Below are 16675 nucleotides of genomic sequence, written 5' to 3' on the forward strand. Positions count from 1 at the left end.
AGTAGCTCACCAACCATATCAGTTACACAATGGACAGTGACTTCCAACAATATCTTTCCCATCACTTTTGCTTTCTTACTTAATCTTTTTCCTACAACTTTTGGGATATTTCTGACTTTATTGATGTCCTGTAATCTCACTATTGCCCCTTTCTGCTATTTTCTGGTGCACATCTGCCTGCCAAATTAGTTTAAACACTCCACAACAATATTATTAGTTAACCTCAGAGCATGAATATTGATCTCAGCTCTGTTCAAGTGCAATCATTATATCTCATACAAGTGTACATTCCACCACAACGGATTCCAATGCCCCAAGAGTCTGAAATGTTCCCTCCTGCAATACTTCTCTGACCATGCTTTTACCTGCACCTAATCTTTCTATTTATAAACTCACTAACACACAGAATTGATAGCTATCTTCAGATTACTACCTTGGGCTGTGTTTTTTAAATTTTCTCCTAGCTCCTGAAACTCTACCCTGAAAGGCCCCAACATTTTTGCTGTCATTGGTTTTATCATGGACTGCAGCTTTTACTCCCCTCTCCCTCACAGAATGTGCGCTTAAATATTGCAGCTAATAATTATCAAGGGATTCAGTTTACTCCTCTCTATAAAATTCTGCAGCACACAGCATATCAACTGCTTCAAATGCATACTCAAGCATGTGGGCTCAAATCCAAGCTGTGTTTCTGTCATCAATCTATAACCAATTGTCCAGCTTTGGATTTAAACTTCAGATTCTGCAATATTATGTGCCAACCATCACCAAAGCAAATTATGTCCCAGAAAATAGTTTCTGTTGACAAAAAAAGTATGATTTGCAACTTGTATAGACTCAAAATACTGCTGCAATGCATTGTACAAGCAGGCAAAATTTCCACCAGGAAGGCCAAAGATTAAAAGACAAATGGATAAAAAGTGGACATCAGGACTAAAATTCAACTTAACAGATTTACATTTATGTATTTCCTAAGCCAACAATATTAAGTCAAAAGGAACAGGAATCTATAGTAGGTTTCTCATTGAACCTCAACACTAAAATAGTACACCAACTTGATGTACCAACTGGAAATGGGACAAAGACCTATATGTTCAGTACAGCTTTGAAAATTACAATGCCAACATATTACTATCATAAGTCATGGAATAAATATAATAATGGTTTAAAACTCTGAAATCTGATTGAGATAGCTGCCCTACAGAAAGCAAAGAAGAATCGTGTTTTTTGGCCCATAAAAATAACAAGCTGGAGTAGCAAGAGTTTTCAGTTGTAAACAAAAGTAATAGATGATCATTTCTGGAGATCTACAAGAAAACAAAAGATCCTTGCAATTTGATACCTTAGTCCACTGTTCTAGTACCAATGTCAAGATCCACAGAAAAATTATTGCAGCAAAGCTATCTTGGTACTATTATCCATTTTATCTCATCTTGATTTCAAAGGATGCAAGTGTTAGCCACGGCAATCTTTATACAAACAACTTCTTTCACAGACATCCAACTGTTGTACTTTTGAAGCTGGGAACATCGCCTACTTTAGTAGATTGCCCATATCTTGTCTGACCATGACAAATAACACTATTAATGGTGTGCATCAGTATTGATACAGTGTACTTTATCTAGACGAAAAGTTACTAGACCAGCCTGACAAATTCTCACAATTGTTATGGTTGCTGACATGGGAGAGAGCTGAAATTCAGGGAATGTCTGGCTGGCACGCACACCTATTAAAGCACAAAATTAATAAAGAATTTCTATATACAAAAGTTATCACAAAAGTATCCTTCAGAGTGCCTCAGCTTTTTCTTTTAAGACATTTGTTGAAACCTCACTCTTTCAAGCAGGAGAGGGTGGTCAAGCATTGTTCTCCTACCTCATATCAATTGAGAAAATTGACAGTGATTCCATAGCAACTGCCTAAAACTTCACCAAAGCCTCTCAGCAATCAAATGCAATAACACAGTCACTTATTGTGACCTATTGTCAAGTGACACTGGACAAGTTATTCAGAACTGATTTGTGTCATGTTTGTGATGAATACTGGAGGGTGACTGTGCCGCTGAAAGAGCCCATTGCCTTGACAGGACAGAATTTTGTTTAATTAATGCATGTTTCCTGAAAAGTTCATGAAAGCATTCTCTTCCTATGCACCTTTCCTTTTTTACTTAGAAGTATGCTTCTGGTCAGATGCAAATATAGATCTCAATAAATCAGGAAGAAATTAAGCTTGGACAACTTTGTTGTCAGGATGGCAATTCAAATTGAAAAAAAAAAATCACAGCTACACATTTAACAGCATTTGCTGAATAACCCACATTTCTGAAATTCATTACATCAGATAACAAGTGTTATAAATCAAGTGGCAGAAATAATCCAAGACATTCAATGCAAATTTTAAAATTTAGGAATGGTAGAGGTTACTGATCAGATTAAGTATCTAACTCCAGCTAAATGCTTCAAGGGCAAATACACCTTAAGCTTTCATTGAGTTCATTCATAATATGATGAGAAAGCACAAGGGTAGAAAAAAAAAGTTGAAAATATAGAACATTCTTTGAAATCTGGTTGTCAGAAACAGGAGGGGAGGAAGAGAAGGTGATAAAGTAAACTAGAGATATGATCAAGACACTGCAACAGACATTTGTGCTTACGGCTATAAATTTACAGCACAATTCTTGATAGAGCGAACGTAATATAACATTAACAGCCTAGAAGAAACACACAATGTAGTCACTTTCCAAAACAAAGTAAAAGTAAACATCCTCGTCTGGGTGCTTCACATACTGGTATGAAATAATGTTGGCACTGTAAATACAGATACACAAGAGCCAGAATTTCCTTTCAACCTATGTTGTTGGAATCCAGAAAATAGGTTATTGCTGTGTTGAACACCTCAAGTTGGTCTGTAACACGACCTGGAGTTTCCAGTAGTCACTTAATTTTCTACACCTCTAACCTCTGTTCTTGGCCTCCTCCCCTGATCCAGTGAAGTTCAAGGGAAATTTGAGGAACAACACCTAATCTTTATACTTAGACGCATTACAGCTTTCCAGCCTCAAACTTGCATTAATAACTTCAGATCTTCACCATCACTCCCATTTTATTTCCAGCAACAGTGCTGGTAATGGTAAATGACTGCAGCAGAGACACAGGAAGTAAAGAGGTAGGGGCTGGTGTTTGGGGTGGAGATCTCCAATTGGAACATGGCCAATTGGGTGCTCAGCACCTATGGGGTCTACTTACTTTTCTTCCACCACGTTCCTGGGCCATGGGAGCCTCTTCTTGGTCAGATTTCCCTCCCCTTCTGCTGTAATCATTTTGATCTCCTCTGGACCTATCTTTTTTAGTTGTTTCATTACCACCTCATCTTGCCTTTCACCACCATAACTATTTTCATTTAATCACTCCTGCTCCCTACCCTATCTTGGCCCTCTCCATTTTGTTCTTTTCCTGTTTTTGTTGAACTTTAACTAATTGATATGTATTTTGGGTATACAAAATAATAGGATGTTATACAGAAACGTTACACCAAACATTCATATTGCAACAACTCTACCTTTACAATATGGGTAAAGTTTTAAAATTATGAAATTGAGGGGTTTTCCAAATTCAGGCTTCAGGCTATTCCATGTGTCCCGCACAACGACTCAATAGGATTGATTAGACGTTTATTAAATTAGACAATGACATTTCAAAGTTTTAATCTCCAGATCATAACTTGAGAAGCAGTTGTAACCAGAGGCTACTCATTCGTAAATAATAGAAGCACTACAGATGTTTTTGCTCTCAACTCAATTGCTCTGTTGTTAAAAAACCTAAATCAATGAAGACTTACAATTAAGAATTGAAGCATTGCAACATATTTGTGAAGGGCTGGTGGGCATTAGTGAAGCTCATCTGGTGATGTGCCATGGGCAATAATAGTCTCCTGAAGCTTAACTGATTGCCTCGTGGCAGAGAAATTTTCCAGATCTTTTACTAAAACTAGTCCGAGACTTTTTCCTCGTGTTCTGCTTCCTGGAGGGGTTAGTAAACTAGCAGTTGGGAAGTATGCTGCACACTGTTTCCAGCGCCATTTTGTGCTCTCTGTGCAGGCGGTGGGGAATCCCAAAATCGAGAGAGCACTCTTTCGCACATGCGAATGAAAGAGCAAACTCATCTCCCTGAGGCTAAGTGCAGCCTCAGGGAGATCGGCTGTAAATGTAAATAAAGCTCAAAATAGAAAAATAACATTTTCCTAACATGTCCCCTCATGTGCCACTGTCACATGAGTTGGGACATGTCCATAATTTTTACCAAAACTTTATTAAAATTTAAAAACCTACATGAAACCTCATCCCGCCCGTGGATAAGGTTTCATGCTTTTTCTAATTTGCACCTGAGCTCCTGGCCTGCCTGCCAACCTTAACCTTCACCTCCAATATTCTCCCTCCACCTGGACCCCTCCCTCTGGATTCTTACCTCTTGATCTTTTCATTGAGAACTGTCGGTGCGACACTAGTCGTCTCAATTTCTCTGCTCCTCTCACCCATTCCAACCTGTCTCTCTCTGGACTTACTGCACTCCATTCTCTCAGGTCCAACCCTGACATTGTCATCAAACCCGCTGACAAGGGTGGTGCTGTTGTTGCCTGGTGCACTGACCTCTACCTCACGGAGGCTGAGCGTCAACTCGCAGACACTTCCTCCTACCTCTCCCAGGACCATGACCCCACCACTGAACATCAAGCCATTGTTTCCAGGACTGTCACTGACCTCATCTCCTCTGGGGATCTCCCTCCTACAGCTTCCAACCTGATAGTCGCCCAACCTCGGACAGCCCGCTTCTATCTCCTACCCAAAATCCACAAACAGAACTGCCCCGCTAGACCAATCGTCTCAGCTTGCTCCTGCCCCACAGAACTCATTTCTCGTTATCTTGACTCCCTTCTCTCTGCCCTTGTCCAGTCCCTTCCCACCTACATCCGTGATTCCTCTGACACCTTACGTCACATCAACAATTTCCAGTTCCCTGGCCCCAATCGCTTCCTCTTCACCATGGACGTCCAATCCCTCTACACCTCCATCCCCCACCAGGATGGTCTGAGGGCCCTTAGCTTCTTCCTCGAACAGAGGCCTGAACAATCCCCATCCACCACTACTCTCCTCCATCTGGCTGAACTTGTTCTCACGCTGAACAATTTCTCCTTCAACTCCTCTCACTTCCTCCAAATAAAAGGTGTGGCTATGGGTACCCGCATGGGCCCCAGCTATGCCTGTCTCTTTATGGGGTATGTGGAACATTCCTTGTTCCAGTCCTACTCCTGCCCCCTTCCACAACTCTTTCTCTGGTACATCGATGATTACTTCGGTGCCGCTTCATGCTCTCGTCGGGACTTGGAAAAATTTATTAATTTTGCTTCCAATCTCCACCCCTCCATCATTTTCACGTGGTCCATCTCTGACACTTCCCTTCCCTTCCTTGACCTCTCTGTCTCAATCTCTGGTGATAGACTGTCCACCAATATCCATTACAAACCCACCGACTCCCACAGCTATCTCGACTACAGCTCCTCACACCCCGCTTCCTGTAAGGACTCCATCCCATTCTCTCAGTTCCTTTGCCTCCGTCGCATCTGTTCCGATGATGCTACCTTCAAAAACAGTTCCTCTGACATGTCCTCCTTCTTCCTTAACCGAGGTTTTCCACCCACGGTCGTTGACAGGGCCCTCAACCGTGTCCAGCCCATCTCCCGCGCATCCGCCCTCATGCCTTCTCCTCCCTCCCAGAAACATGATAGGGTCCCCCTTGTCCTCACTTATCACCCCACCAGCCTCCGCATTCAAAGGATCATCCTCCGCCATTTCCGCCAACTCCAGCATGATGCCACCACCAAACACATCTTCCCTTCACCCCCCCTATCGGCATTCCGTAGGGATCGCTCCCTCCGGGACACCCTGGTCCACTCCTCCATCACCCCCTACTCCTCAACCCCCTCCTATGGCACCACCCCATACCCACGCAAAAGATGCAATACCTGCCCCTTCACTTCCTCTCTCCTCACCGTCCAAGGGCCCAAACACTCCTTTCAAGTGAAGCAGCATTTCACTTGCATTTCCCCCAACTTAGTCTACTGCATTCGTTGCTCCCAATGTGGTCTCCTCTACATTGGAGAGACCAAACGTAAACTGGGCGACCGCTTTGCAGAACACCTGCGGTCTGTCCGCAAGAATGACCCAAGCCTCCCTGTCGCTTGCCATTTCAACACTCCACCCTGCTCTCTTGCCCACATGTTTGTCCTTGGCTTGCTGCATTGTTCCAGTGAAGCCCAACGCAAACTGGAGGAACAACACCTCATCTTCCGACTAGGCACTTTACAGCCTTCCGGACTGAATATTGAATTCAACAACTTTAGGTCTTGAGCTCCCTCCTCCATCCCCACCCCCTTTCTGTTTCCCCCTTCTTTTTGTTTTTTTTCCCAATAAATTATATAGATTTTTCTTTTCCCAGCCATTTCCATTATTTTTAAGCATTTTAAAATATTTTATGCTCTCCCCAACCCCACTAGAGCTATATCTTGAGTGCCCTACCATCCATTCTTAATTAGCACATTCGTTTAGATAATATCACCAACTTTAACACCTATGTGTTCTTTTGTTCTATTGTTGGTGACATCTTTTGATGATCTGCTTCTATCACTGCTTGTTTGTCCCTACAACCACACCACCCCCTCCACTTCTCTCTCTCCCCCCCACACACACACCTTAAACCAGCTTATATTTCAACTCTTTCTTGGATTCAAACTCAAGTTCTGTCGAAGGGTCATGAGGACTCGAAACGTCAACTCTTTTCTTCTCCGCCGATGCTGCCAGACCTGCTGAGTTTTTCCAGGTAATTCTGTTTTTGTTTTGCCAACCTTAAGGTTGGACGGGCAGGTCCTTTATTACTTAATTGACTGTCAATGGCCTCAACTGGCCATTGACAGGTTGGCGGGCGCACAGCTGATTTCGCTGCAACCCCACCTACCTGAAAATTTAAATGGGGCCCGCTCGCCAACGGGAAAATCCTGCCAACAGTATGTGTGGCTGGTCCAGTGAAGTCTCTGGTCAATGGTAACCTTCAGAATGTTGATGTGTGGGAGTCAGTGATGGTAATGCCTGGAGTGTCAATAGGAGATGGTTAGATTCTCTTTTGTTGGAGATGGTCATTCACACCACACAAGTGCCAGGCAATGTCACTTGCCACTTATCAACCGAAACCTGAATGTCACCCAGGTCTTATTGTGTATGGACAGGTACACTCCTGAATACTGTGCAATCAGCAGCCATACCCACTTCTGACCTTATGATGGAGGAGAGATAAATGACGAAGCAGCTTTAGAAGGTTGGGACTAGGTCAGTGCACTGAAGAATGCCTGAATTGATGACTGGCTTCTAACAATAACAGCCGCCATCTTTTGTGCTGGGCACCATTTCAACCAGTGAATTCCCACTTCAATTTTGCTCGGGTTCCTGGATACCACACTTGGTCAAATTCTGTCTTGATGTCAAGGGCAGTCACTCGTGTCCCCTTTGGAATTCAGACTTTTTGTCCACATTTGGAGCAAGACTGAAATGAAGTATAGAGCCAAGTAGCCCTGGCAGAACCCAAATTGAGTAAAGTCAACAATTTATTGCCACGTAATTATAGTTTAATAGCACTGTGCAGGACACCTGCCATCACTTTGTTGATCGCAGAGAGCAGACTGATGAGGTGGTAATTGGACAGATTGGTTTTGCCCTGTTTTATGGACAGGACATACCTGGGCAATCTTCCACATTGTCGAGTGGGTGCCAATGTTGTAGAGAATTGAATTTGCTGACAACTGGCACGTCAGGAGGAGGCCAAGCTGGATCGTCCATTCATCACTTCTGGCTGAAGATGGTTGAAAATGCTTCAGCTTGGTTTTTGCAGAGATGTGGTGGGCTCTCCCATCATTGAGGATGGAGATATTGAGTTGGCACCTCTAGCTGGTTGTTTAATTGCCCACCACCATTCACAACTGGATGTGGCAGATCTGATGAGTTGATTGTAATTGCTTTAATATCCATTGCTTGCTGCTTCTGCAGTTTGGCATGCATGTGGCCCTGTGTTGTAACTTCACAAGGTTGGCCCCTCATTTTTAGGTATGCTTTAATGTTGCTCCTGGCATACTCTCCTGCAATCTTCATTGAACCAGGGTTGATTCTCTTGCTTGATAGAGACAGTAGAATGAGGGATATACCAGGCTATGAGGTTACAGATTGTGGTTGAATGCAATTCAGCTGCTGCTGATGGCACTTCTTGAATGCCCAAGTTTGAGCTGCCCTATCTGCTCTGAGTCTATCTCATTTAGTACTGTGGTACTGCTACTCAACACTATGGGCGTGTTGCTGCCTTTGTGATCAATTAAAATCTGGTTTCATAATTATCAACTATAAAAATTGCAATTTTGAATGGGGATGGGTTGGAGTTTAATTGCCAATCAGGATTACAATTACAATCTGTAGAACTATAATTGTGCTTGGCAGGCTTTGCAGAATAGGCAATCTTCTTCATCTCTAACCTGCATGCTCATCTGTAAGACAGTGAAAATTCTCCAACAGTCTGCAGTGTGAGCTGTACTGTATCTACTTTCTTCTTTGTACAATATACACCACTAATACATTCACTCAAATCTGAGTGCCATACTTGAAGAAAAAATGAAAAGCTTTCCCACTAGCTAAACCCTTGCTGCTTACTTTAAATGAAAAAGCTATTTTGTCCCTTTGAATACTACAACGATGAACTGGATCAGGTATATTATGACAGCCCACTTCCTTTGATTACCATGAAGTTCACAGCAAAGAAACAGAAGCTGAGAATCTTTCCCAGCTGCCATCCTAAAATTTTTTTTTAAGTTTTAGCCACACCATAGTCGTAAGAAGCAAATACTGCAAACCAAAGAAACTGATCATGGAACATGAGCTACCCAATTGAATTTTAAATTTCTTATCTATTCCCCTCCCCTCCTCCATCTTTAAATTAGTGGCCAACGCATGATTACAGGAGCTGCCATGCTCTCCTGTAGTATTAAATTCTCAAAAGAAAAAATGTTAAGCTTTTGTTTAGACAAGGAATGTTTTTGATTATTAGGAACAGACCAATCAGGTTCACAGGCCAGCCTGGCCTTTCAATCAGATTATTCACCCTTACCTCAATTTTATTTACCCACCTCTGATCCATGCCCACCAAAAGATCTCAGTTGAATGTTTCAATTGACCATAAATCCAAAGTCTTTTAACAGGATTTTCCACTACCCTTTGTGAGACAAAACTGGTTTTACTCCTATATGGCCTAGCTCTAATTGTAAGATAACTGTACCTCATTGTTTTTCCATTCCCCCACCAAACACAACAGTATCTCTGTATCTATGGTATTGGAATTCTTTTATCATTTAAAAAATGTCATGCCTAGTACAGACATATCAGAATTATGAACTTTCAGTCAATACTTTTAAAAAATTAGATACAGAAAAGCTGTTAAGATGATTGCCATAAATCATGAGCCTTTTAGCATTTTGACTACTGACAATATCAAGTTTCTGGCGAATACCTAATTAAATACAGACATAAGTGAGGGTACTTCATGGCCATCTGTGGAATTCACACACCTCATTAAGATTGCGCCAACACCTAAAGACTATGGAGTTTACAGACTGTCTCCATGTTTTATACTGCACAAAAAGGAAGATCAAAACTCAATGGCCACTATCAATTTCCCATTGTGTCACGATGGTCTCCCCCATCCAAACCAGACTGGGTGGGTTTCAGAAGTGTTAACCCAGTGGTCACATGATCAAAGCTGGTTTCAGGGACTGCTCCCTTATTACCCCACAGCACAGCAAATCCATCAGAACCATCAGGCGTCAGCCAGTCTGAGAATCAAACCCTGAAACAAGCTGCAAGTCATCAAACAGCCAAAGTACTTGGCCTGTTCCAGTTCCAAAGTTCACCTGAGAACAACCTACTAGATATTTGACTCCAAGAAACTTCAACCTGCAACCCTTCGCTTTATAAGGGCCTCACTTCAACTTTAAACTATTTAATTCATCCAAAAAAAATCACAGGCCTATGTTGGAGACCAGAAATCGTAAATCAGAGACTAAATTAACTGCAATTTGTAAAAGCACACATTGCATGCGTGCATGCGCACCTGGCTTAAATTTGGGATAAGCATGAGAGAATAAATAACTTTCTGTACCAAACTCCTGAAAGTTTGCTGAAATGTTTAATTGGAATACTAACTCCAAGGGTAAGAAAAGTTGTGTGTTTTGGGTAAATGAGTTCGTTGGCCAACCGGACTCTAACTGCATGCCTTCCTAGGTTATCATCAATTGCTGCTTGCATTCAATAATGGGGAGAGACTGATGTAAGAATAAACAGTGAATGATTTATTGAGACATAGGGCAAAGCACCAGATCATACATGCTCACTCAGAAACCTCCAGAACTAGACTTACAGGTTCCCAGTTGCCTGCACTGTATAGTCATTGGTCAGGGCTGTCACATGATCAATACACTTGCATTCTCTTAAAGGGACGGGGTACCTCACTTTACCACAAAAAGACACACCTCTTTCCCTACAAAGTACACTGATTACAGGCAATAAGAGAGCACATACATTCTGTCCATGATAAATACCTTAATTAGGTTACTTCTCAACCTTCTAAACCCAACGGAATACAAGCCAGATTTATGCAACCTGCCTTCATAATTTAATCCTTTAAGCCCTGGTATCAGTCAGGTGAATCCGTGTTGGACCCAATTCCAAGGTCAACATATGTTGGCTGTGGTGCAGTCACCGGAACGGAATGCATTACTCTAGATGGGGTCCAATCAAGGTCCCTGAATAACTGAAACATAACCTCCTGCCCTATGAGTTCCAGCTACCTTGAGATAGCGTGATTGTCAACCCAGGTAACTTTTAGTGTGAAATTCAAATATCAAATAAGCAATTGGTAACCCCGACACAGCATATCCATTTGCCTCACACAAAAAAAAATTCATAAGGAAACAAGTTTTAATTTAGATGAGGAACTGTTATTGAAAGTGATTTTTTTTTTAAAACTGAGATTTTAGCTGAAGCAAGTCCGCAATAAAATAGTATTACATGAAAAGAGCCCATGGTTCTGGCTGCTTTTGACTTCATTAGTTTGATGAGCTTGAATTTGGGATATCTACAGAAGTAGACCTCAGTGAAAATTATTCAGCAATCATTTTGAGGCAAGGTATAAATGCTTTTCTTCCACAAAATGTGTTGAGCTAAGTGTATTTATTTTGGAAAGATCTCCAACGTGTCAGGATTTATATTAATGGTTCTTTTCCTGTGCAGCTGTGTTGTATGCAACATTTAGTGTCTGCTAATCAATTAAAATGTATTTGTTAAAACCTACAAAAAGAAAATGGAAAAAGGGTGGGGACACAAAAGAGGAATTAAAGCATGTAGTTTCTTAAATTGAAATAGTCTAAAAAATGCTGCACGGTACATTTAATAAGTTCTTACATTAAAACAATGCTATATCCTTTGAACAAAGCTTACAACTAGAGATGTGTCAAAAATACTATTAACCTATTTGATGCTAATTCTGTCAGTACAATATGCAGTCAAATACTGATACTGAAACTGTACATGAAAGTAGCACACACAAAACTTTGAGGAAAAGGCTCAAAGAAGAATTCTTGGAATAGTTCTATTGCCTTTTAGCACAAATCTAATGGATTTGGATAGCTTAAAATTTCAGTGCACAAAACAAAAACCTTACACGATTAACACAAATTTGTTTATATTACTAAGCCAACTTTTCATCTAGCCATAAATCAGTTTGCTACATGAGAAATATTAAGGATTATTCATTTGGATAATGAACACTTACACTTGTAACTTTCCGATAGATCTGGGCAGCATTCTGACATTCTGAGTATGGGTATTCTGAGGTAGCCATTTCTAACATACACATTCCAAAAGCGTATACATCCACAGATTCATCATAGTGTTCCTCATACATTTCTGGGGCCATGAACTCTGGAGTACCTGAAGATAGTTAAAAGCAAATGGAACATTTCAAAAATTTAACTGACAGTAAAAACTGCTATCCCACAGAAAATCATGAACAGGAAATCATAGCCTGTGGGTGCACAATTCCTGATACATGCTAGGCTTTAATGGTCAGTGAGTTTGACAACAGTCGTCAATAAATAAAAAAACATATTAAAAACTGCAAGCTCATTGCTTATGTAGCTTCTAAAAAAACAACTTGTAAATCTTCAAAGAATTCCCTGTCCCTGCACGAAGGTCTAAAGCCATGCAGAACAATGGACTCAATGAGGCTGGCTTATTCTATACGAGTCATCCAACTTAAAAAATAAGACATGGTCAACTCTCAGAATACAGCATGACTATAGAACATGACAGTTTCCACATTTTTGTCAGAAACACAATAATTGCTGCAGACTACATTGAAATATTCTTTATCCATCCAAAATATGCAGAGTAAAAGCAACAAACTTTCATTTCACTTTTTATTTGTGAAACTGTCTGTGGAATTGCCCAAGGGGGTGCCATCCTATGGAACTATTGCATTCCAAGTACAAATTAGAAAGTAGTGACTATCACTTACTTAAGAGGACTGCAAAAGCATATATTAGACAACGTGACACTGCAGTTTTCCCATTAGCACTTTTAAGTACAATTACCTGTCTTTCTGTGCTCCGGGGTCACTTTGGAGGGACTTTTCCATTAGCAGCTTGGTGTGCCACTAACACTTTTAGAAATAAATAAAACCACACATTGCAGGAATTCATCTTAAATAATTCTGGACTAACTCAGACATCAACTTGCTTTAAACATTTCAATAACATCACAATTAAGCTCAACATCATAAAACAGTTAATTTGAAATTCACAGACATTATATATACACAGGTCATATAAACAAGATTCTTAGACTAGTTTAAAGCATACATGATTAACCCAGAGTAAACTTATGAATTTGCAAACAGTGAATGCAACAATCAAATTGAGGGATAAGCAGATTTGCCTCTCCATTTTCCCGTAATCTTATGATCCATGTGGCAAGCCTGTTGAAAGCAACGAGGCAACTCTTAAGACCCAAATTTACTAACAGAGTTAGAGTCGAGATCTCAAGCACTCAAGCTATCAAGTGATTCATTCTGGTACAAAGAACGTGGAGAGACAATATAAAGTAAAGGGCTCTGAAGGAGGTATAGGAGCAGAGGACCTGGAAGTACATGTACATAAGTCATTGAAGGCTGCAGCACAGGCTAACAGTACGGTTAATAAAGCATTGAATGTCCTAGGCTTTATTAATAGGAGCATAATGTACAAGAGCAAGGAGGTTATGTTGAACTTATAACAGACACTAGTTCAGCCTCAGCTGGAGTACTGCACTTTAGGAAAGATATGAAGGCAACGGTGAGAGTGTAGAAAAGAATCACAAAAATGGTTCCAGGGATGAGGAATTTCAATTATGAAGATAGACTGGAAAAATTAGGACTGTTTCCATGGACAAAAGGCAGCTGAAAGGAGGTTTGATAAAGGTATTCAAAATCATGAGGGGTCTGGACAGAGTAGATAAACTATTCCACTCATGAATGCATCGAGAACAAGAGGGCATAGATTTCAAGTAATTGGTGAAAAAAGCAAAAGCAATACGACAAAAAGCTTTTTCACACAGTGAGTGGTTAAGGTCTGGAATGCACTGCCTGAGTGCGTGTGGAGACAGGTTCAATCGAAGCATTCAAAGGAGAATTAGACCGTTATCTGAAAAGGAAGAATATGCAGGATTATGGGAAGAAGGTGGGAGAATGGCATTAAGTGAATTACTCATTCAAAGAACCAGTACAGACATGACGGGCCAAATGGCCTCCTCCTGCACTTAACAATTCCTGTAACAATTGTGTTTCTGTGAAATAAACTATTAGTAATGAAGTGTAAAGTTTATTCTATGAATTTCATCAGATCCCATAACTGAGACAAATCAAAAAATACTTCTGGAAAATCTTCCATCAAGTTTTCATCCCTCCTAACCATAATAACAAGCAGCAGGTCAAGGAAGGAGAGAAAAATTTGGGAACTACAGTTAGGCCAACCGTCATTAGGAAAATGCTGGAGTCCATTATGAAGGAAGTTATAACTAGGTACTTAGAAAATCATAATATAAATGGGCACAGTCAACATGGTTTTATGAAAAGGAAGTCATGATTGACAAAGGGTGTAATTGGCAGAGTTAGCACCTAGAGTGCTGTAACCTGCAAGGCTACAGATCAGGTGCTGGGAAGTGGGATTACAAATGAGCGGCTAGCTTCTTTTTTCTCTTTTTATGGCTGGTGCAGAAACAGTGGGCTGAATGGCCTCTTTCTGTGCCATAACTTTTCTATGCTTCTATAAAGGGGAACTACTGAATACAGTATATTTGGATTCTCAAAAGGCATTTGATAAGATGCCACGTGAAAGTTTGTTACATGAGAAATGGGAGTATTGGGGGGGTGGGGGGTGGCGCAGTGTGTGTATGTGTGCGCGCGTGTGGGGATTTATCACCTTGGGTAGAGGATTGGTTAAAAGATAGAAAACAATAAGAATGAACAGGTCATTTTCATAACTTAGATGAAGGGACAGAGTGTAATCCATTCAAGTTTGCTCACGATACAAAGCTAGGTGGGAAAAGGTAAGTTGAGAGAAGGGCAAAGTCTACAGTGAAATGCAGATAGGTTAAGGGCAAGAAGGTGGCAGATGGAGTAAAATGCAAGAAAATCAGGTTATTCACTTTGGTAGTTAGAATAGGAAAGCAGAATTTTTTTTATGTTGGTGTTCAGAAGATTTGCCATCTTTGTACAAGAAACACTGAAGTTAACATGCAAGTACAGCAGGCAATTAGAAAGGCATTTGTACAAGGTTTTGGTGAGGCCACACCTGGAGTACTAAAAACAATTTTTGTCTCCATCCCAATGAAGGATATACTTGCCTTTAAGGGGCGCAACAAAGGTTTACTAGGTTGATTCTAGAATGACAAGCTTGTCCTATGAGGAGACATTGAGTAGACTGGGCTTATAGTGTCTGGTTTGGAAGACAGAGGAGATTTGATTGAAATACATAAGATTTGGAGAGGGCTTGACAGGTAGATGCTGAGAGGCTGTTTCCTCTGTCTAGAGTATCTAGAGCTAGGAGACAGTCTCAGGGTAAGAGGACAGTCATTTCAGACTCACATGGGGAGACATTTCTTCATTCAGAAGTTGGTGAATCTTTTGAATTCTCTATCCAAGAGGGCTGTAGATACTTATTTATTGAGAATATGAGATCCATAAATTTTTGGATGTGGAGATATGGAAGGAAAGTGGAGTTGAGACTGAGGATCTGCAATTATCTTATTAAATGGAAGAGCAGGCTTGAGGAGCCATATCTCCTATACCTACTACTATTTCTTATGCTTCTGTGTAACAATAAATCTGAAGGAATTGTCAGGTAGTTACCTATAACACTTTTGGCAAAAGAGGCACGCTTTAGAGTTGCAAGACCCAAATCTCCTATCTTCACTGATCCAGTAGGTCCAGTAATAAAAATATTATCACATTTTAAATCCCGGTGAATAATTGGTGGCGCTCTCGTGTGGAGAAAATATAATCCTTTCAATATCTGCCGGCACCAGCTTCGCATAACTTTTGTTTTCATCACTTTAAATCTTTTTAAATATCTGCAAATAAATAGAAGTATTTTACACAAGTTTACAGTTACAGCAGCATGCTTAAGATTAAAATAGCGATTGTAAATATCTCGGAATTACTCAATTCAAATCTTAGTTTGAACCTATGCATGTTAAGGTAGATGTAAAAAAAATTAGAACTTGAGAGATTTTTAAAAAATTTATATGTGGGGATGTGGGCATCACTGACGAGGCCAGCATTTGTTGCCCATTCCTAATTGCCCTCGAGAAGGGAGTTGAGCGCTGCATTCTTGAATTCAACTGTTTTCATTCTTTCACAGAATGTGGTTATTGTTGGCTAGGCCAGCATTTGTTGCCCATCCCCAACTGCCCTTGAGAAGATGGTGGCAAGCCAGTGCAGTCCATGCGGCGCAGTTACACCCACAATGTCGTTCAGCACAGAGTTCCAGGATTTTGACCCAGTGTCAGTGAAGGAATGGTGATATAGTTCCAAGTCAATATGGTGTGTGTAGGTGGTGACGTTCCCATGCATCTGCTGCCCTTGTCCTTCTGGATGGTAGAGGTCACAGGTTTAGAAGGAGCCTCGGTGAGTTGCTGCAGTGCATCTGGTCAATGGTACACACTGTTGCCACTCTGCATCAGCGGTAGAGGGAGCGAATGTTTAAGGTGGTGGAAGGGGTGCCAATCAAGCAGGCTGTTTTGCCCTGGGTGGTGTCAAGCTTCTTGAATGTTGTCGGAGGTGCACTCATCCAGGCAAGCGGAGAGTACTCTATCATACCCCTGACTTGCGGCTTGTAGATGGTGGGCAGGCTTTGGGGAGTCAGGTGACGAGTTACTCACTGCAGGACTCCCAGTCTCCGATCTGCTCTCTTAGCCACAGTATTTAACCAGACTCACATATAGGCCAGAGTGGATAAGGACAAATTTCTTTCCCTAAAAGGATGTTAGTGTACCAGGTGG

The 16675-nt window shown here is 41.0% G+C and overlaps 1 protein-coding gene across 5 annotated transcripts in view; it reads right to left on the reverse strand.

The window, feature by feature from the left end:
- The window catches only part of wnk2 (WNK lysine deficient protein kinase 2), a 225255-nt gene that overhangs the window by 130674 nt on the left and 77906 nt on the right, over positions 1-16675 (reverse strand). For all 5 annotated transcript variants that reach the window (XM_041191976.1, XM_041191978.1, XM_041191977.1 and 2 more), the window contains exons 3-4: positions 15525-15745; positions 11913-12070 (exon numbers count right to left, since the gene is read on the reverse strand). In XM_041191976.1, coding sequence (XP_041047910.1) covers positions 11913-12070; positions 15525-15745 — 379 coding nt within the window. The remainder of the gene's footprint in view (positions 1-11912; positions 12071-15524; positions 15746-16675) is intronic.

The sequence above is a fragment of the Carcharodon carcharias genome, chromosome 7 (assembly GCF_017639515.1).
Source record: "Carcharodon carcharias isolate sCarCar2 chromosome 7, sCarCar2.pri, whole genome shotgun sequence".
Lineage (NCBI taxonomy): Eukaryota > Metazoa > Chordata > Chondrichthyes > Lamniformes > Lamnidae > Carcharodon > Carcharodon carcharias.